Source organism: Hyla sarda, chromosome 4 (assembly GCF_029499605.1).
Source record: "Hyla sarda isolate aHylSar1 chromosome 4, aHylSar1.hap1, whole genome shotgun sequence".
Lineage (NCBI taxonomy): Eukaryota > Metazoa > Chordata > Amphibia > Anura > Hylidae > Hyla > Hyla sarda.
In genome coordinates, this window is record NC_079192.1 from 417,672,091 (window position 1) to 417,694,281 (window position 22,191).

A 22,191-nucleotide genomic window follows, 5' to 3' on the forward strand; every position below is an offset into this window, starting at 1 on the left:
TTAGTATAGTTGTATGGTGTTACTGTCGTTGTGTAGTATTAGTATAGTTGTATGGTATTAGTATGGGTGTATAGTATTAGTATAGTTGTATGGTGTTACTGTCTTTGTGTAGTATTAGTATAGTTGTATGGTATTAGTATGGGTGTGTAGTATTAGTATAGTTGTATGGTATTAGTATGGGTGTGAAGTATTAGTGTAGTTGTATGGTATTAGTATGGGTGTGAAGTATTAGTATAGTTGTATGGTATTAGTATGGTTGTGTAGTATTAGTATAGTTGTATGGTATTAGTATGGTTGTGTAGTATTAGTATAGTTGTATGGTATTAGTATGGTTGTGTAGTATTAGTATAGTTGTATGGTATTAGTATGGGTGTATAGTATTAGTATAGTTGTATGGTGTTACTGTCGTTGTGTAGTATTAGTATAGTTGTATGGTGTTACTGTCGTTGTGTAGTATTAGTATAGTTGTATGGTGTTACTGTCGTTGTGTAGTATTAGTATAGTTGTATGGTATTAGTATGGTTGTGTAGTATTAGTATAGTTGTATAGTGTTACTGTCGTTGTGTAGTATTAGTATAGTTGTATGGTATTTGTATGGGTGTGTAGTATTAGTATAGTTGTATGGTATTAGTATGGTTGTGTAGTATTAGTATAGTTGTATGGTGTTACTGTCGTTGTGTAGTATTAGTATAGTTGTATGGTGTTACTGTCGTTGTGTAGTATTAGTATAGTTGTATGGTATTATTATGGTTGTGTAGTATTAGTATAGTTGTATGGTGTTACTGTCGTTGTGTAGTATTAGTATAGTTGTATGGTGTTACTGTCGTTGTGTAGTATTAGTATAGTTGTATGGTGTTACTGTCGTTGTGTAGTATTAGTATAGTTGTATGGTACATCGTAGTATTGTTCTAGTATTATCTCCTCAGTACTGTGGGCGGGGTGGGCGTGCCTGTATCGTGCAGTGGGCGTGTCTGGGCGGTTTGTTGTTCCCGGGCTCCGCCCCCAGCTCCCATCTGTTCCTCCCCGGCCGGGGATCACATTGTGGCTGTGTTTCCCGCACGCTGTGTCCGGGCTCGGGGTGCTGCCCTCGGGATGCCCCCGGTCGGTGCACTGGGGGAGCTCCGCTCGTGCTGGCGGGTCCCGGCTATCGCGCACTTCTGCTCCTTGTTCCGCACCGCTTTCCAGCTGCCCGACTTCGAGATCGAGGTGAGTCCGGAGCCTGGAGGGGGGCGCTGTGTGTCCGGAGCCTGGAGGGGGGCGCTGTGTGTCCGGAGCCTGGAGGGGGGCGCTGTGTGTCCGGAGCCTGGAGGGGGGCGCTGTGTGTCCGGAGCCTGGAGGGGGGCGCTGTGTGCCTGGAGGGGGGCGCTGTGTGTCCGGAGCCTGGAGGGGGGCGCTGTGTGTCCGGAGACTGGAGGGGGGCGCTGTGTCCGGAGCCTGGAGGGGGGCGCTGTGTGTCCGGAGCCTGGAGGGGGGCGCTGTGTGTCCGGAGCCTGGAGGGGGGCGCTGTGTGTCCGGAGACTGGAGGGGGGCGCTGTGTGTCCGGAGACTGGAGGGGGGCGCTGTGTGTCCGGAGCCTGGAGGGGGGCGCTGTATTGGTCCTTGTAATCCCCAGTATAAGAGCCGTATTTGCTCCCATCCTGTGTAGAGTAATAGTCAGGATCATCCCTGGTATTACCCCCTCACCCCCCATCCTGTGTATGGGGCACTGCTTTAGGGAGTAATGGTCCTTATAATCCCCAGTATAAGAGCCTTATTTGCCCCCATTCTGTGTGCTGCTGTGGGGAGTAATAGTCAGGATAATCCCTGGTATTACACCCTCCATCCTTTGTATGGGGCACTGCTGCATGGAGTAACTACTGTGTGTAAGAGGAGGTAAATGATCTAAGAGTTTCAGCTGCTTCCAATTACTGAGGACCCCCATCTTGTGTACTGGGTGCTGCAGTGAAGAGTAACAGTCCAGCCACCCCCCAGTCACTGAGGACCCCCATCCTGTGTACTGGGTGCTGCAGTGAAGAGTAACAGTCATGCCGCCCCCCAGTTACTGAGGACCCCCATCCTGTGTACTGGGTGCTGCAGTGAAGAGTAACAGTCCAGCCACCCCCCAGTCACTGAGGACCCCCATCCTGTGTACTGGGTGCTGCAGTGAAGAGTAGCAGTCCAGCCGTCCCCCAGTTACTGAGGACCCCCATCTTGTGTACTGGGTGCTGCAGTGAAGAGTAACAGTCCAGCCGCCCCCCAGTCACTGAGGACCCCCATCCTGTGTACTGGGTGCTGCAATGAAGAGTAACAGTCCAGCCGCCCCCCAGTTACTGAGGACCCCCATCTTGTGTACTGGGTGCTGCAGTGAAGAGTAACAGTCCAGCCGCCCCCCAGTTACTCAGGACCCCCATCTTGTGTACTGGGTGCTGCAGTGAAGAGTAGCAGTCCAGCCGTCCCCCAGTTACTCAGGACCCCCATCTTGTGTACTGGGTGCTGCAGTGAAGAGTAACAGTCATGCCGCCCCCCAGTTACTGAGGACCCCCATATTGTGTACTGGGTGCTGCAGTGAAGAGTAACAGTCCAGCCACCCCCCAGTCACTGAGGACCCCCATCCTGTGTACTGGGTGCTGCAGTGAAGAGTAACAGTCATGCCGCCCCCCAGTCACTGAGGACCCCCATCCTGTGTACTGGGTGCTGCAGTGAAGAGTAACAGTCATGCCGCCCCCCAGTTACTGAGGACCCCCATCCTGTGTACTGGGTGCTGCAGTGAAGAGTAACAGTCCAGCCACCCCCCAGTCACTGAGGACCCCCATCCTGTGTACTGGGTGCTGCAGTGAAGAGTAGCAGTCCAGCCGTCCCCCAGTTACTGAGGACCCCCATCTTGTGTACTGGGTGCTGCAGTGAAGAGTAACAGTCCAGCCGCCCCCCAGTCACTGAGGACCCCCATCCTGTGTACTGGGTGCTGCAATGAAGAGTAACAGTCCAGCCGCCCCCCAGTTACTGAGGACCCCCATCTTGTGTACTGGGTGCTGCAGTGAAGAGTAACAGTCCAGCCGCCCCCCAGTTACTCAGGACCCCCATCTTGTGTACTGGGTGCTGCAGTGAAGAGTAGCAGTCCAGCCGTCCCCCAGTTACTCAGGACCCCCATCTTGTGTACTGGGTGCTGCAGTGAAGAGTAACAGTCATGCCGCCCCCCAGTTACTGAGGACCCCCATATTGTGTACTGGGTGCTGCAGTGAAGAGTAACAGTCCAGCCACCCCCCAGTCACTGAGGACCCCCATCCTGTGTACTGGGTGCTGCAGTGAAGAGTAACAGTCATGCCGCCCCCCAGTCACTGAGGACCCCCATCCTGTGTACTGGGTGCTGCAGTGAAGAGTAGCAGTCCAGCCGTCCCCCAGTTACTGAGGAACCCCCATGTTGTGTACTGGGTGCTGCAGTGAAGAGTAGCAGTCCAGCCGCCCCCCCAGTTACTGAGGACCCCCATCTTGTGTACTGGGTGCTGCAGTGAAGAGTAGCAGTCCAGCCGCCCCCCCCAGTTACTGAGGACCCCCATCTTGTGTACTGGGTGCTGCAGTGAAGAGTAGCAGTCCAGCCGCCCCCCCAGTTACTGAGGACCCCCATCTTGTGTACTGGGTGCTGCAGTGAAGAGTAGCAGTCCAGCCGCCCCCCCCCAGTTACTGAGGACCCCCATCTTGTGTACTGGGTGCTGCAGTGAAGAGTAGCAGTCCAGCCGCCCCCCAGTTACTGAGGACCCCCATCTTGTGTACTGGGTGCTGCAGTGAAGAGTAGCAGTCCAGCCGTCCCCCAGTTACTGAGGACCCCCATCTTGTGTACTGGGTGCTGCAGTGAAGAGTAGCAGTCCAGCTGTCCCCCAGTTACTGAGGACCCCCATCTTGTGTACTGGGTGCTGCAGTGAAGAGTAGCAGTCCAGCTGTCCCCCAGTTACTGAGGACCCCCATCTTGTGTACTGGGTGCTGCAGTGAAGAGTAGCAGTCCAGCCGCCCCCCAGTTACTGAGGACCCCCATCTTGTGTACTGGGTGCTGCAGTGAAGAGTAGCAGTCCAGCCGTCCCCCAGTTACTGAGGACCCCCATCTTGTGTACTGGGTGCTGCAGTGAAGAGTAGCAGTCCAGCTGTCCCCCAGTTACTGAGGACCCCCATCTTGTGTACTGGGTGCTGCAGTGAAGAGTAGCAGTCCAGCTGTCCCCCAGTTACTGAGGACCCCCATCTTGTGTACTGGGTGCTGCAGTGAAGAGTAGCAGTCTAGCCGTCCCCCAGTTACTGAGGACCCCCATCTTGTGTACTGGGTGCTGCAGTGAAGAGTAGCAGTCCAGCCGTCCCCCAGTTACTGAGGACCCCCATCCTGTGTACTGGGTGCTGCTACAGGGAGTAACACCCTAATCATCCTCAGTATAACAGCCTCACCTGCTCCCAATACTGATGACCCCTGATTCCCCTCTACCCCGAATCCTGTGTACTGTGTGCTGCAGTGAAGAGTAAAGGTCCAGCCGCCCCCCATTTGCTGAGTACCCCTATCCAGTGCACCTGTGTATGAGTAACCGTCCCGATCATCCTCCGTATAATACACCCCCCATCTTGTGTACTGGGTGCTGCAGTGAAGAGTAACAGTCCAGCCACCCCCCAGTCACTGAGGACCCCCATCCTGTGTACTGGGTGCTGCAGTGAAGAGTAACAGTCATGCCGCCCCCCAGTCACTGAGGACCCCCATCCTGTGTACTGGGTGCTGCAGTGAAGAGTAACAGTCATGCCGCCCCCCAGTTACTGAGGACCCCCATCTTGTGTACTGGGTGCTGCAGTGAAGAGTAGCAGTCCAGCCGCCCCCCAGTTACTGAGGACCCCCATCTTGTGTATTGGGTGCTGCAGTGAAGAGTAGCAGTCCAGCCGTCCCCCAGTTACTGAGGACCCCAATCCTGTGTACTGGGTGCTGCTACAGGGAGTAACACCCTAATCATCCCCAGTATAACAGCCTCACCTGCTCCCAATACTGATGACCCCTGATTCCCCTCTACCCCGAATCCTGTGTGCTGCAGTGAAGAGTATAGGTCCAGCCGCCCCCCATTTGCTGAGTACCCCTATCCAGTGCACCTGTGTATAAGTAACGGTCCCGATCATCCTCCGTATAATACACCCCCCATACTCATAGTATATACTGGGTCCTGGTTATGGGGGGGTTTAAGTACTTGCAGCCGGGGTAGCAGTTTTAGGAAGTGTTTTATGGTGGGGGGAGTACTTGGGTCTGGCTGATCAAAGCCCCTGAGTCACTCATGACAATAGGAGGGGGGGGGCCCCCAGTGTTGGCTGACTGAGTTCTTTTGGGGTCACAGAGAGGGCATTATTGGGGGAGGGAATGTGGGCATAAGAGTGTGCTTTGTTAGTATCGGAGTACCAGTATGGGGGCAACTAGGAGAAGCAGGGACCCCTTGAGTTTGGGGTCACTCCAGGAGACTCCCCATTGTTTGGGGGGGGGGGGGGTGTCAGCTGGTCCTGGGACATGTTACACGTGAATCCTTAACACCTTAGAGTCATGGTCTTGCAGCTGTTGGGAAACTACAACTCCCAGCATGCCCAGACAGCCAACAGCATGCTGGAAGTTGTAGTTAATCTAAGAACATTAAACGGTCAGCTCTGCTGCGCCTGCGCGGACTCTGCTTCATTGTATTAATTCATTCTATTCTATGTAACTGATTGTATGTTACAATGTATCACTCCTCGCGTTGCCATGGAGACCAAAGAATTCAAATGTTTCTGTTTACAGTTTGACTTTATATAAACAGTTTCAAACTTTTTTTCCCAGGGAAACTTATTACCCATTGATAGGACAACGATCGCGTTGTAGCACTTGCCATTCAGGGTCTTGGCAAAGCTGGGGGACTGCCAATATGGCTATTAAAGCTCCTAAGGCAGTGTTTTCTCAAATAGGATCCCTCCAGCTGTTGCAAAATTACAACTCCCAGCATGCCCGGACAGCCGTTGGCTGTCCGGGCATGCTGGGAGTTGTAGTTTTGCAACAGCTGGTGGGACCCGGTTTGTTAAACACTGTCTTAATGGATACATCTTTATAGTTATGCATTTGATGATGATCACTTTATACCATTCAGGAGTCTGGGAAAGTTATTACATGTTGATCGGACGATGATTACATTTTAGCACTTACCATTCAGGATCTTGGCAGAGCTGGGTGACAACCAATATGTCTACTGTCATAGCGCCTACTGCCATGCTTCCCAGTCTAGGATGCTGAAGGCTGTTTGGGCATGCTGGGAGTTGTAGTTGTGCAAGAGCTAGAGGCACCCTGCTTGGAAAACACTGTCCTAATGGATACAACGTTATAGTTAAGCATTGAAGCACGGTCACTCTATACCATTAGGGAGTCTGGGAAAGCTGGATCACTCCCCCTATATGCCAAGGGTAGTCTGGGCATGCTGGGAGCTGTAGTTTTGCAATAGCTGGAGGCATCCTGGTTGGGAAACGCTGTCTTGAAGGATACAACTTTACTGTTACACATTGGAGGAAGATCACTTCATACCATTCAGGTGTCTGGGAAAGCTGGGTGACTCCCCCCTCCTCCCCCCCCCCCCCCATTAGGCTGTAGGGCACAACTAGGGTGCCTCCAGCTGTTGCAAAACTACAGCTCCCAGCATGCACAGACAGTCTCCAGTACTCAGGACAGGGAAAAGCCCCCCAGTGGAGGAGGAAACCTGTAGGGAATTATGGCTGATGATTTGAACTCTTCTTGGGCTTAGAGCAGTGTTTTCCAACCAGTGTGCCTCCAGCTGTGACAAAACTACAACTCCCAGCATGGCTAAGAGCTGGCACTTTGTTTTTGGTGCGGAGTATGGGTTTAACCCTTGGTTCAGCTGGTGCTGGTTTACTCCCCCTCTTGTCTTTTGGGATGCAGTCTGCTGGATATAATGGAGAGGTTTTGTTCTGCGCCTGGAGAGGGGCGGGCGGGGGTCTCTCGCTCTGGGGAAACCCCTGTGTTTGTTTTGTTCTAGGACTTTGTGTCTTCCAGGGGCAGCATGGCATCTAGGAGGGGACAATACAGTCGAGGGGGGGGCACAGGCGTCTGTCTCTGTTAACCTGTTCAGGTCTGCACTGATTCTGTATAGGGGAAAAAGCTGGGTGACAACCAATAGACCTTCCCAGACCCTCTATTTATTGGGCCCCAGATCACGACAGCCATATTGTTAGTCACCCAGCTTTCCTAGGCGCGGATAATACTAATACTCAGTGGAGTAGAAGCCAGTTGAGTCCAGTATCTGCACTCAGTCCCTGCAGGGTTAATTGAATATTCGGCCTCTATGGGGGTCTCGCCTCCCCCTCCTCCCGCTCTTGCACTAGTCTTTGTCCCCCTCCTGTCACTTTGCAGGATAATGCGAAGCTGTTTGTAGTGTAAATGGAGTTGGGGGCTCTGATAAGTGACACACACACACACATTAACCCCTCACGTGCTGGACAGAACTTTTCTACAGCAGCCTCAGTCATGTGACTGATCTCTGCAGCTTTCACAAGATTAGTTTTTTTTAAACATTTTTATTCTATAGAAATGAATAGTCACGTGACCGCCGGGGGCCATAGTCCTCTTTGTGGCAGCACAGCTGTTTGGTGGCTTTGGTGAGTTGTGCCAAGTTTGCCGTCAGCTGGGACTTTGGCGCCGTACAATGTCATCAAAGGAAAGGGCTTGTCGTTCACAATCTCTCGGGGGGACAAAGATCTGACATCACATAAGAGGAGCGGCTGATATCATCACATATGATGTAATATATAGAGGTTATATCAGTACTGGAGCGTTATAAGAGGAGCGGCTGATATCAGTCACATATGATGTAATATATAGAGGTTATATCAGTACTGGAGCGTTATAAGAGGAGCGGATGATATCATCACATATGATGTAATATATAGAGATTATATCAGTACTGGAGCGTTATAAGAGGAGCGGATGATATCATCACATATGATGTAATATATAGAGATTATATCAGTACTGGAGCGTTATAAGAGGAGCGGATGATATCATCACATATGATGTAATATATAGAGATTATATCAGTACTGGAGCGTTATAAGAGGAGCGGCTGATATCATCACATATGATGTAATATATAGAGATTATATCAGTACTGGAGCGTTATAAGAGGAGCGGCTGATATCACATGATGTAATGTATAGAGATTATATCAGTACTGGAGCGTTATAAGAGGAGCGGCTGATATCATCACATATGATGTAATATATAGAGATTATATCAGTACTGGAGCGTTATATGAGGAGCAGCTGATATAATCACATATGATGTAATATATAGAGGTTATATCAGTACTGGAGCGTTATAAGAGGAGCGGCTGATATAATCACATATGATGTAATATATAGAGGTTATATCAGTACTGGAGCGTTATAAGAGGAGCGGCTGATATCATCACATATGATGTAATATATAGAGATTATATCAGTACTGGAGCGTTATAAGAGGAGCGGATGATATCATCACATATGATGTAATATATAGAGATTATATCAGTACTGGAGCGTTATAAGAGGAGCGGCTGATATCATCACATATGATGTAATATATAGAGATTATATCAGTACTGGAGCGTTATAAGAGGAGCGGCTGATATCATCACATATGATGTAATATATAGAGATTATATCAGTACTGGAGCGTTATAAGAGGAGCGGCTGATATCACATGATGTAATGTATAGAGATTATATCAGTACTGGAGCGTTATAAGAGGAGCGGCTGATATCACATATGATGTAATATACAGAGATTATATCAGTACTGGAGTGTTATAAGAGGAGCGGCTGATATCAGTAACATATGATGTAATATATAGAGATTATATCAGTACTGGAGCGTTATAAGAGGAGCGGCTGATATCATCACATATGATGTAATATATAGAGATTATATCAGTACTGGAGCGTTATATGAGGAGCAGCTGATATAATCACATATGATGTAATATATAGAGGTTATATCAGTACTGGAGCGTTATAAGAGGAGCGGCTGATATCACATATGATGTAATATATAGAGATTATATCAGTACTGGAGCGTTATAAGAGGAGCGGCTGATATCATCACATATGATGTAATATATAGAGGTTATATCAGTACTGGAGCGTTATAAGAGGAGCGGCTGATATCATCACATATGATGTAATATATAGAGATTATATCAGTACTGGAGCGTTATAAGAGGAGCGGCTGATATCACATATGATGTAATATATAGAGATTATATCAGTACTGGAGCGTTATATGAGGAGCAGCTGATATAATCACATATGATGTAATATATAGAGGTTATATCAGTACTGGAGCGTTATATGAGGAGCAGCTGATATAATCACATATGATGTAATATATAGAGATTATATCAGTACTGGAGCGTTATATGAGGAGCGGCTGATATCAGTCACATATGATGTAATATATAGAGATTATATCAGTACTGGAGTGTTATAAGAGGAGCGGCTGATATCACATATGATGTAATATATAGAGATTATATCAGTACTGGAGCGTTATAAGAGGAGCGGCTGATATCATCACATATGATGTAATATATAGAGATTATATCAGTACTGGAGCGTTATATGAGGAGCAGCTGATATAATCACATATGATGTAATATATAGAGGTTATATCAGTACTGGAGCGTTATAAGAGGAGCGGCTGATATCACATATGATGTAATATATAGAGGTTATATCAGTGCTGGAGCGTTATAAGAGGAGCGGCTGATATCAGTCACATATGATGTAATATATAGAGATTATATCAGTACTGGAGCGTTATAAGAGGAGCGGCTGATATGATCACATATGATGTAATATATAGAGATTATATCAGTGCTGGAGCGTTATAAGAGGAGCGGCTGATATCAGTCACATATGATGTAATATATAGAGATTATATCAGTACTGGAGCGTTATAAGAGGAGCGGCTGATATCATCACATATGATGTAATATATAGAGGTTATATCAGTACTGGAGCGTTATAAGAGGAGTGGCTGATATCACATATGATGTAATATATAGAGGTTATATCAGTACTGGAGCGTTATAAGAGGAGCGGCTGATATCATCACATATGATGTAATATATAGAGGTTATATCAGTACTGGAGCGTTATAAGAGGAGCGGCTGATATCATCACATATGATGTAATATATAGAGATTATATCAGTACTGGAGCGTTATAAGAGGAGCGGCTGATATCATCACATATGATGTAATATATAGAGATTATATCAGTACTGGAGCGTTATAAGAGGACGATATCAGTCACATGATGTAATGTCTGGAGGTTATATAGGGCGCAGTATTGGGGTGTAGCACGTCCTCTCTGTATTCCTCAGGTCCGGTGCTGAGCGCACACACGTGGCTTTGTGTTATGGTAGAGTTGGAGTCGTCCCCTCATCTCTTATGTGTACGGAGACGCCCACCGATCCCTCCCCCGGGTGACGTAGATTTGGGGCTGAGCTTCTGTTGTTTGGAGCTCACACCTCCCCAATAACCCTCTGCTCCTATATGTACTCTCCGCAGGGGGCTGAGATCTGGGGAGCAGGACCCCCACACTGTAGTGTCCCCTGGAGGGATCCGGGATGTGACTCCTCAGATTCCTGGGGGTCTTATAGGACATAGTTGTCGGCTGTGCAGTGTGTAATCCCAACCTGTGATACCGGCCGCACACGTGTTTGATCCCAACCTAAAATAAACAAAAAATAAACTTTAATTGGTTTAAACCTTAGGATCACATTAAGACTACAGACAAAAAATAAAAAATAAAATAAAGCTACAAAAAACATACATGCACACAGGGTGTTTTTATTTTTTTAATCTGTATATAAGGGAGAAAAAAAGTCATAATTTCTTGAAGATACTCAGAGCAAACAAACAAAAAAAACTCCTTAAGCCCAATAATGGTACAAGTGGGTGAAATAACTAACCCCCACCCCCCCCCCCCCCACACACACACAAAACGCTGTTTTTTTTTTTTTTTTTAAATTACGATGTGTGTTTTCAGCTTTTTTTCCCCCCTCTGGTGTTCCCCTTTAAGTGTCAAGATCTTTCTGCTGGCATATGTTCCAACAGAAAAATCCTGAAACTTAAAGGGGAACACCAGAGGGGGAAAAAAAAATCCCTATAGCAAACCTCTCCTGCTCTGGACAATTCCTGACACAGAGAGCACTGTGGTCAGACTGGAAAGAACTACACAACTTCCTCTGGAGCATACAGCAGCTGTTAAGTACTGTTAAGTTTTTTTTTTTTTTTTATGAAGTAGTTTACAAATCTGTATACATTTCTGGCACCAGTTGATTTTAACCATTTTTTTTCCCCATCGGAGTACCCCTTTAAGCTTCATCTAGACTACCTAATGCGGAATCTGTATGGAAACTGCAACCATGTGGTTTAAAGGGGTACTCCGGTGCTGAGCGTTCGGAACAAATAGTTCCCAAAGCCTAGAGCCTGCGTCAGGGTGCATGACATCACAGCCCCGCCCCCTCGTGATGTCATGCGCTGCCCCTCAATGTAAGTCTATGGTAGGGAGCGTGGCAGTCGCCACGCCCCCTCCCATAGACTTACATTGAGGGGACGGGGTGTGATGTCTCAATGGGTGGGGCCGTGACATCACGAGCCCAGACGCCAGCTCTTAGCTTTGGGAACTATTTGTTTCGAACGCTCAACAACGGAGTACCCCTTTTTAAAGGGGTTACCCACAGGATATGGGATAAGTGTAGGGTCACAAGGGGTCTTACTGAATGTTCTTGTGTTTGGCAGGGGTTCCAGGGGTTGGACCCCCTCCGATCAGCTTGTTAGCCCCTATTTCAGAGTTTCCAAACCAGGGTTCCTCCAGCTGTTGGAAAACTACCACTCCCAGCATGCCCGGACAGCCAAAGGCTGTCCGGGCATGCTGGGAATGGTAGTTTTGCAACATCTGCAGGGCCACAGTTTGGAAACCACTGCGTTAGTTCTAATTGTAATACACCTAACTACCTGTAGGTGTCCAGTGTAAACCGCACCACCTAGAGGCAGTGATGTAGTACTGCACCCCAAAAAATGTAAAGGGGTACTCCACTGGAAAAAAAAAACATTTTTTATCAACTGATGCCAGGAAGTTAAAAATATTTGTAAATTACTTCTATTTAAAAAATCTTAATCCTTCCAGTACTCATCAGCTGCTGTATGCTCCAGAGGAAGTTATTTTCGAATTTCCTTTCTGTCTGAGCACAGTGCTCTCTGCTGACACCTCTGTCCATTTTAGGAACTGTCCAGAGTAGGAGCAAATCCCCATAGCAAACTTATCCTGCTGTGGACAGTTCCGGACATGGACAGAGGTGTCAGACAGAAAGGAAATTCAAAAAAAATAATTTTCTCTGGAGCATACAGCAGCTGATAAGTACAGGAAGGATTAAGATTTTTTTAAATAAAAGTAATTTACAGATCTGTTTTAACTTTCTGGCATCAGTTGATTTAGAAAAAAAAATAAATGTTTTTTTCCAGTGGAGTACCCCTTTAAGCAGAAACCACCACTACGTCAACTAATTGCCTTCGGCTGTCCGGGCATGCTGGGAGTTGTAGTTTTGCAATAGCTGGAGGCACCCTGGTTGGGAAACACTACTGTGCTATTCTATGGATAGAAGCATACCAAGGTGAGATGGGAATACCCCTTTAATATTTGGGTCCTTCCATTCATGCTACGAAAACAATTGCAAACTGCGCCCCACCTCCTGGAGGACCAAACACGTCTATATATTTACTGAAGGATTTCCAAGAATGTGTAATGCCTCAGATCTCCTGTGGGGGGAGCCGAACACGTGGTGGTTCTGTTTACACAGACATCAGCTGATCTCAGCAAAACCACCTTGTCCAAAGCGGAGAACCTCTTTATTTATTTTTTATATTGATGTGATTTCTTTTTTTCCCCTTCCTGGCCACTAGGGGGGGCTGTCTCGTTGCTCCCGGAGTCAGGTTGAGTTAATGGCTGGATGGAGCTACTACAGCCACGTTCTTTATTACAGCACAAATTGCATTGGGACGCTGCCAGCTATGGGATGTGACTGGCACAGCCATGAATCAGAAGGTGGCATCACCATCCGGGCGTGACGAGTCTCCAGACTACGGGCGACTGATCATGTTATGGATGTGCTCCCAGTCTGTACCCTCCCCTCCTCGCCCATCCTGGGGTATTGCCACCCTATTCCATCATCTCTCGCCCTCCCCTCCGGCTCTCGCCCTGTTTTGTGTTCTGCACTCATTACGGCGCGGCCATCAGGGAGATCCCAGGTGCGGCGCGGCAGCTGCAGGGCTGATTATAGGGGAGAGATGGGACCTGTAGAGCTCCCAGACCCTCCGAATTCTCTCATCAGCAGTCCTGTCACACGGGGCCCCGGAGTAGGAAAAACAACCGCACGACCGCCCATCACCCGGCGCTGCCACCGCTCCGCGTTAACTCCTCACTGACGTCTATGCCTGCTGCTGGGTTCTGGGGGATTCCGGCCCCTGGTTTTATTGTATAGTTTGATGTAACAACAAGGTGGGGGGGGGGGGGGCAGTTTTCATCCTGATTTTTCACAATCGGGTGAGAATTGTTCCCTTAGTGGCTTCAGAAGCCGGTTTAGGTGAAGGATCAGCGATCGGCTCGGTGTGGCTTCCCCTGGAGTGGACAGAGCGCGGATTCCTCACACTGGGAGATCTGAGAGTGTATGTGGTTCTGTGACGCTCCTTCAGGCCACCATGTTACATCAATGGTTGCAGAGACTTCTAGGTTGTAGGGTCTTTCATAGTCTTCCACGGTTGTGGGGTCTCTCAGGGTCTTTCATGGTTGTGGGGTCTCTCAGGGTCTTTCATGGTTGTGGGGTCTTTCATAGTCTTCCACGGTTGTGGGGTCTCTCAGGGTCTTTCATGGTTGTGGGGTCTCTCAGGGTCTTCCATGGGTGTGGGGTCTCTCAGGGTCTTTCATGGTTGTGGGGTCTCTTAGGGTCTTTCATGGTTGTGGGGTCTCTCAGGGTCTTTCATGGTTGTGGGGTCTCTCAGGGTCTTTCATGGTTGTGGGGTCTCTTAGGGTCTTTCATGGTTGTGGGGTCTCTCAGGGTCTTTCATGGTTGTGGGGTCTCTTAGGGTCTTTCATGGGTGTGGGGTCTCTCAGGGTCTTTCATGGTTGTGGGGTCTCTCAGGGTCTTTCATGGTTGTGGGGTCTCTCAGGGTCTTTCATGGTTGTGGGGTCTCTCAGGGTCTTCCATGGGTGTGGGGTCTCTTAGGGTCTTTCATGGTTTTGGGGTCTCTCAGGGTCTTCCATGGGTGTGGGGTCTCTTAGGGTTTTTCATGGTTGTGGGGTCTCTCAGGGTCTTTCATGGGTGTGGGGTCTCTCAGGGTCTTTCATGGTTGTGGGGTCTCTCAGGGTCTTTCATGGTTGTGGGGTCTCTCAGGGTCTTCCATGGTTGTGGGGTCTCTTAGGGTCTTTCATGGTTTTGGGGTCTCTCAGGGTCTTCCATGGGTGTGGGGTCTCTTAGGGTCTTTCATGGTTGTGGGGTCTCTCAGGGTCTTTCATGGTTGTGGGGTCTCTCAGGGTCTTCCATGGTTGTGGGGTCTCTTAGGCAGGGATGTGCACACATTTGACAAGAAAGGGCTCTTGAGCCCCTGCTTTGACACTGGGCAGTGGGGCATCATTATGTGGGCATTTAAATAAATATGAGAAGTGGCCTTTTTTATTTATTTATTTATTTTTTTACTTCAGGCCCTGCCCCTTAAAATGTCTGTGCATGGCCCTGCTCTCAGGATCTTCCATGGTTGTGGGGTTTCTCAGGGTATTTCATGATTGTGGGGTCTCTCGGGGTCTTCCATGGTTGGGGGGTCTCTCGGGGTCTTCCATGGTTGGGGGGTCTCTCGGGGTCTTCCATGGTTGGGGGGTCTCTCGGGGTCTTCCATGGTTGGGGGGCTCTTCCATGGTTGGGGGGGGTCTTCCATGGTTGGGGGGGGTCTTCCATGGTTGGGGGGGGGGGTCTTCATGGTTGGGGGGGGGTCTCTCGGGGTCTTTTATGGTTGTGGGGGTCTTTCACGGTTGTGGGGGTCTTTTGGGGTCTTGTACAGTTGTAGGGGAAATATACAAGTATTGGATGGTTTTGCACACATTGGTGGCTCTGGAGATGTGGACTGAAAGTTCAGTTGTGAAATTGGACATAAAGTTGGAAAGTTCTTGGATATTGACACTCGTGCCGAGTCTACAGTGACGAACTTGGTTTAGGTCAGTGGTCTTCAAACTGTGGACCTCCATCTGTTACAAAACTATAGCTCCCAGCATGCTCAGACAGACAGCGGGTGGAGGGGCACTTTTTGGAGACCACTGGTTGAAGTGGACTGTACTTTAGTAGAAGTTATGGTTGGATACCGTTTGTGCCGTATCATGCGATACAGTGGCCATGTCACCTACAGTTTCTATCTTGGGGTTTCTGAGAGGTTTGCCATGTGCACGAGGCCACTTTCTTCTATGAACAGCGCCACTTTTCTCTGTGGTCGTAGTCAGTTACTGCAGTCCTGTACAGATGAATACCAGACACAGGAGAGTGACGCCATGTCTGGAGGGACATTTATCTTATCTTAAAGCTTCTCTGTCTGCATTGAGACTGATGAGAGAATCGTGACTCTTCTCCTCCACAGACTTCATAGTCTCCAGGGTTTACTGATGGCACATTGGGGTCTGTAAATTTACCGTCCAGAATAAGTTATCCCGAGGGCTGCCCTCCATCTGTATATGCTTGGAGAAGGATAAAAAACACAGGGGGCGCTCCCTGATGAGGGGTATCTGCTGGTGTGCGCCCTTCACCACACCACAGTGAGATACCCACCTTGTACAACCGATTATTGGTTGGTGCGGCGATCAGCACGGGTTGGGTCAATGGCGATGGTTGGCTGCTGCACTCCTACCGGTATCGGACCCCAATAATGGGGGGGACTGATAGTTACCATCGGTCCTCCATCTGTATAGGGAATGGGCTTCCAGTGTTATCCAGGAATTAGAATAACACATGCAGCGCCACAACTGCCCCTCAGGATGTGTTTGGTATTGCAGCTCAGTCTCATTCACTTTAGTAGAACCAATGGTTGGTCATTATTTTTCTAGATGGCAGCCATGTTTTGTTTTTTGCCCCTATGTCTCCTTCTGTTTTTGGCTGAACTTTTTTGGGACTCTTGGGAGACTCTTCTGCTCTGGGGCGGGCGGAGAGGGGGGTTGTTAGTGGCATTGGACTGGAATACACTATGGGGGAGACTTATCAAAACCTTCCCAGAGGAAAAGTTGCAGATTTTCCCATAGCAACCAATCAGATCTCCTCTTTAATTTTTTGGCACTAAAGGTTTGGCACTAGTAAATAGCCATGGGTGTGTCATTAGACTGGGCACAGGGGGCATCATTAGATGGGATGGGCCCTGGGGGGGTGGCATTAGGCGGGACGGGCCCTGGGGGGGGTTGGCATTAGGCGGGACGGGCCCAGGGGGGGAGGTGAGGTTGGCATTTGGTGGCACCGGCTTTGGTGGGAGGAGGTTGGCATTTGGTGGCACCGGCTCTGGGAGGAGGTTGGCATTTGGTGGCACCGGCTCTGGTGGGAGGAGGTTGGCATTTGGTGGCACCGGCTCTGGTGGGAGTCATTATGTGATGGGCGTTGGGGTTGATCTCATAGAATTAATGGGGTACTCAAGCCCAAACCATCTATCTGCTCCTTGCAGTCCCAGCAGTCAGGCAGCGGCATTCTCTCCCCGGTGCACAGCTCATAGATGTTTTTGGCTAGAGTGCCCCTTTTTTTAATAAGCTCATATTTTTATCCAGTCTCCATACAATATTCAGGGCGGCCATAGACCCCAGCGAGGTCACATATTTTCTCAGCTGCCCCAGGGACCACCACATCTACTGTTCTGCCACTCGGTGGTCCGGCCTCGCGTCTCCCTGTCATGGTGCTGGCCTTTGTTGTTGGGGGAGGAGGAGGATGCCCGGCAGGGGGGCTGGGGGGTCTCTGTTGTAAACACCCCAGCCCCCCTGGGTCTATTGGCTTTTGATATGTCAACTAGATTCTTTCATGGAGCCTGCGGAGGGTTTAACCTGTTTCTTCCCTGAGGGGAGCAAACTGTGGGGCATCCATGATGAAAGTGACCCCTAACAATGCTGAATAGATCAGTGTCTTCCAAGTGGTGTGCCTCTAGCTGTTGCAAAACTACAACTCCCAGCATGCCCGGACAGCCTAAGGCTGTCCGGGCATGCTGGGAGTTGTAGTTCTGCAATGGCTGCAGCCCCTGGTTGGTAAAGGGCATAGCTTTAGTGCCCCCCCCCCCAGCCTGTTGCTCTCCAGCTGTTGCAAAACTACAACTCCCATCATGCATTGACATCTTTCTACTGTTAGTGGGGGGCGGGGGGGGGGGCGGAGCTGTGAGGTTTTATGTCAGGGGCCCCCAGGAAATCTGGAAGGATTCTGGGAATTTGTCTTTGGCCAGGTCAAAAGTTCAGCAGGACATCAGCATTCGGTGGAGGGGATGTAAATTCCCATACAGGAGGGTCCGCAGGCTGCTCCCCTTTCCTTTATTTAGGGGGCAGTCCCACCAGAATTGTGGCCAACACAAATCACCCCGTGTCAGGGAGAGCCGGCGCCTCATGACCGCGTACTTCGGCCTCACATTTTGTCGTTTATATTGCATTGTTTTCCTTTTATATTTTATTTAAAAAAATATATAAAAAATAAAATTATATATATATATTAATAATAATTAATTTAACAAATTCTATGCGTGAATACACGGTTTCTGTATGCTCACTGGAAATATCTCTGCTTGCTTTTTGTTCTTGCTTTAGATGTCGCCCTGTGTAAAATGCAGCAAACGGCGCGTTTGTCGGCTGATCAATTCTTATTGCGAAGAAAAAAATAAATAAAAAAACGCCACTCTTGATCATAGGTTATGTTTAGTACTGCAGCTCAGTCCCATTCACTTCAATGGAGCCAAACCGCAATACCAGGCACAACCTGTGCACAGGAGTGGCGCTGCTTTTTGCAAGAAAAAAAAAAAAACAAACAGCACGTTTACAGCGCGGCTCAGTCTGTCCGATTGCAGTTGTATTATCCACCTGACGTCGTGGCCACACCTCTTGTGCTGTCATGCCACGCCCCCTCAATTCAAGTCTATGGGAGGGGCGTGTCACGCCCCTCCCATAGACTTGCATTGAGGGGGCGTGGCTGTGACGTGATCCACCGCGATCAGAGTACCCCCTTTTAATAGCTGCGAAAAATTCAAACCCTTTGGGGGGGGGGGGGGGGGGTAGTAGTTGTTGTTGCATCAGGACCACTTTGTGGTATAGAAAAGCCCAAAAGAACAGAACCACCGTGTAGGTTTTGGCATTTTGCCCCATCGAGTATTTTAGTGAGTTTTTCTTTTTTGCACTTGTTGCAGAACTACAACTCCCAGCATGCTATGAGTTACATCTGGAGAAGCCAATGGTTGGCCGTATGGTCTTGTATTCTCATCCCCTTATTTGGTGGCAGATGGGCAGACACTTGTTCCTTGGGCCGGTACGAGGGGGCTTAGGCTTGAGCGATGTCACTGATGCCCTGTTGTGTCCGCGTCTGTCGTTGGAGCGCGATCCCCCTTCTCTCCTGTCTCTCGTCCATTGTCTGCCTCACCCCAAGACGACTGTGCGCACGTCTCCGGCGCCCGGCAGGGCCCTGGGCCGCTCTTAAAGGCTTTTTCTTTTATCAGCCCTTTCCTTTCATGGAGTGTTTGTTTAATTCTGCTGCATGAGGGGCTTCTGCATGTGCATGCATAATGGGGATGGGGGTCCTCGAATGTCCCCCCCCCCCCTGCTGCCATCCTGTCTGCCACCCTGTCTAAAGTCACCGCAGCAGAAGTAAGAGGACTCTGTAGCTGCGGTGACAGCTGGGACTTTTAACCCCTTACACGCTGCAGAGCCCTGCGCCCATCTCAAGCCTTTTGTGCCCTCCAATGGTTCTGCTTGGTCCGCTGCAGCGGGGGATTCACTGGTCACTGCGAGGATCCAGAATAAGTCACTTGGATTTGCTTTGAAACATCCAATTTTCTTTAATTGTGTTTTAATCACTTCCCATTCACTGACAGCAAACATCTATAGTGTCTAGCTTCACATACTGTAAACCCATAAAGACCTGTACTTTGGTTTGGCTACAACTGTATCCAGTCTAGACAAAGCTGAACAATCCCGGACTGATACATTGTAGCAAAAAATCAGGACAGGAGGAAGATTTGTGATGCAGGGGTTTTATAACCCATCTGTGATCAGCCTGATCTCTATGGGTCACATATACAGGGGTCCCTCAAGTAAACCATTGTATGTTGAAACCATTGTATGTTGAGACCAGAACTCTATGGAAACCTGGTAATTGGTTCTAAAGGCACCAAAATGTCATCCAAAAAATAGGAAAAAGTGAGAATTAAATAAAAATAAGTTGATAACTAATATAAATAAAGCAAATTCTTACATATAAAAGTAATAAAGATCTGCTGGGAGCTGTAAATCACTGTCTATGTCAGTGCTTCCCAAGCAGGGTGCCCCCAGCTGTTGCAAAACTACAACTCCCAGCATGCCCGGACAGCCGAAGGCTGTCCGGGCATGCTGGAAGTTGTAGGTTTTGCAACAGCTGGGGGCACCCTGCTTGGGAAGCACTGGTCTATGTAAAGGTCAGGAGCTTCTTCGGGGTCCTGTACAGTACCCAGTGTCCTAAAAAAATAAGTAACATGGAGCCGCCCTCACCTGGTGTCCAAATGAGCAGCTAATCCTGGCACAGGTAAAGAGTAGTACAGAACATGTAATACCTCCCTGTACTGTAGGGGGTGGTATCAGACATCAGTCAGTGCATACGCTTCAGTAATACAGGTAAAGAGTACAGAACATGTAATACCTCCCTGTACTGTAGGGGGTGGTATCAGACATCAGTCAGTGCATACACTTCAGTAATACAGGTAAAGAGTACAGAACATGTAATACCTCCCTGTAACTGTAGGGGGTGGTATCAGACATCAGTCAGTGCATACGCTTCAGTAATACAGGTAAAGAGTACAGAACATGTAATACCTCCCTGTACTGTAGGGGGTGGTATCAGACATCAGTCAGTGCATACGCTTCAAGTAATACAGGTAAATAGTACAGAAATTGTAATACCTCCCTGTACTGTAGGGGGCGCTACCAGACACCAGGTAGTGCATGCACTTCAGTAATACAGGAGTTTTACCAGTGTATGCCCATTCTGATTGGTCAGTTCATTGACACGTTTCACAGATCTGGCCTGTCTGTCAGCATTGTATGTTGAGTCCTGGTTTCAACTTACAATGGTCCAGAAAAGACTATATATCACTGTATATATATTTACTAGGATAGATCTGTGTTCATAGGATAGAAGGTTGGATACATTGAAGACATTGGGCTGATCCGGTGACTTTTTCCCCTCAGGAGTTGGAGGACGCTTTGTATCGCGATGATGTGGAGTTCCTCAGTGACCTCCTGTCCTGTCTCCTGCAGGGCTGCTATCAGCGACATGATATCACGTGAGTGCGCCGGGGTCTTTGTGTGTTGTGTTCAACCGTCGCCTCCTCCATGATATCTTACATGATGTCTCTTTACTTCTCAGGCCTCAGACCTTCCACATATACCTGGAGGACATCATCAGCTACCGCTGGGAACTAGATGAGGGAAACCCAACCCACTCAAGGGGGCATCATACCACCAGCTGCCCCTGTGCACCCGGCTGGAGATCCTGCATCGGCTGTGTGACTAACAGGCTGGACGCCGTTGATGTCTTCGACCTCCTTAAGGTGCAACATCTCAAGTGTTCACACACACCCCCCCCCAACATCTCCTAGTGTCATGTTCCCCCCCCCCCCAACATCTCCTAGTGTCCTGTGTCCCCCCCCCCCAACATCTCCTAGTGTCCTGTGTCCCCCCCCCCCAACATCTCCTAGTGTCCTGTGTCCCCCCCAACATCTCCTAGTGTCCTGTGTCCCCCCCCAACATCTCCTAGTGTCCTGTGTCCCCCCCCAACATCTCCTAGTGTCCTGTGTCCCCCCCCCAACATCTCCTAGTGTCCTGTGTCCCCCCCCAACATCTCCTAGTGTCGTGTGTCCCCCCCAACATCTCCTAGTGTCGTGTGTCCCCCCCCCAACATCTCCTAGTGTCGTGTGTCCCCCCCCCAACATCTCCTAGTGTCGTGTGTCCCCCCCCCCCAACATCTCCTAGTGTCGTGTGTCCCCCCCCCAACATCTCCTAGTGTCGTGTGTCCCCCCCCAACATCTCCTAGTGTCGTGTGTCCCCCCCCAACATCTCCGTAGTGTCGTGTGTCCCCCCCCAACATCTCCTAGTGTCGTGTGTCCCCCCCCCAACATCTCCTAGTGTCGTGTGTCCCCCCCCAACATCTCCTAGTGTCCTGTGTCCCCCCCAACATCTCCTAGTGTCCTGTCCCCCCCAACATCTCCTAGTGTCCTGTCCTGTCCCCCCCCAACATTTCCTAGTGTCCTGTCCCCCCCCCAACATTTCCTAGTGTCCTGTTCCCCCCCCCAACATCTCCTAGTGTCCTGTCCCCCCCAACATCTCCTAGTGTCCTGTCCTGTCCCCCCCAACATCTCCTAGTGTCCTGTCCCCCCCCAACATCTCCTAGTGTCCTGTCCCCCCCCAACATCTCCTAGTGTCCTGTCCCCCCCCCCAACATCTCCTAGTGTCCTGTCCCCCCCCCCCAACATCTCCTAGTGTCCTGTCCCCCCCACAACATCTCCTAGTGTCCTGTCCCCCCCCAACATCTCCTAGTGTTCCTGTCCCCCCCCCAACATCTCCTAGTGTCCTGTCCCCCCCCAACATCTCCTAGTGTCCTGTCCCCCCCCAACATCTCCTAGTGTCCTGTCCTGTCCCACCCCCAACATCTCCTAGTGTCCTGTCCTGTCCCCCCCCAACATCTCCTAGTGTCCTGTCCTGTCCCCCCCCCAACATCTCCTAGTGTCCTGTCCTGTCCCCCCCCAACATCTCCTAGTGTCCTGTCCTGTCCCCCCCCAACATCTCCTAGTGTCCCCCCCAACATCTCCTAGTGTCCCCCCCAACATCTCCTAGTGTCCCCCCCCAACATCTCCTAGTGTCCTGTTCCCCCCCCCCCAACATGTCCTAGTGTCTCCCCCCCCCC

General features: G+C 49.4%; 1 protein-coding gene across 1 annotated transcript in view; it reads left to right on the forward strand.

The window, feature by feature from the left end:
* Positions 1 to 978: 978 nt before the first annotated feature.
* Positions 979 to 22,191, forward strand: part of LOC130267745 (chromatin remodeling regulator CECR2) — a gene marked incomplete in the record, with an annotated part of 40,513 nt that continues 19,300 nt past the window's right edge. The window contains 5 exon segments of the mRNA XM_056517906.1: positions 979 to 1,206; positions 20,478 to 20,572; positions 20,656 to 20,711; positions 20,714 to 20,799; positions 20,801 to 20,839. Coding sequence (XP_056373881.1) covers positions 1,093 to 1,206; positions 20,478 to 20,572; positions 20,656 to 20,711; positions 20,714 to 20,799; positions 20,801 to 20,839 — 390 coding nt within the window.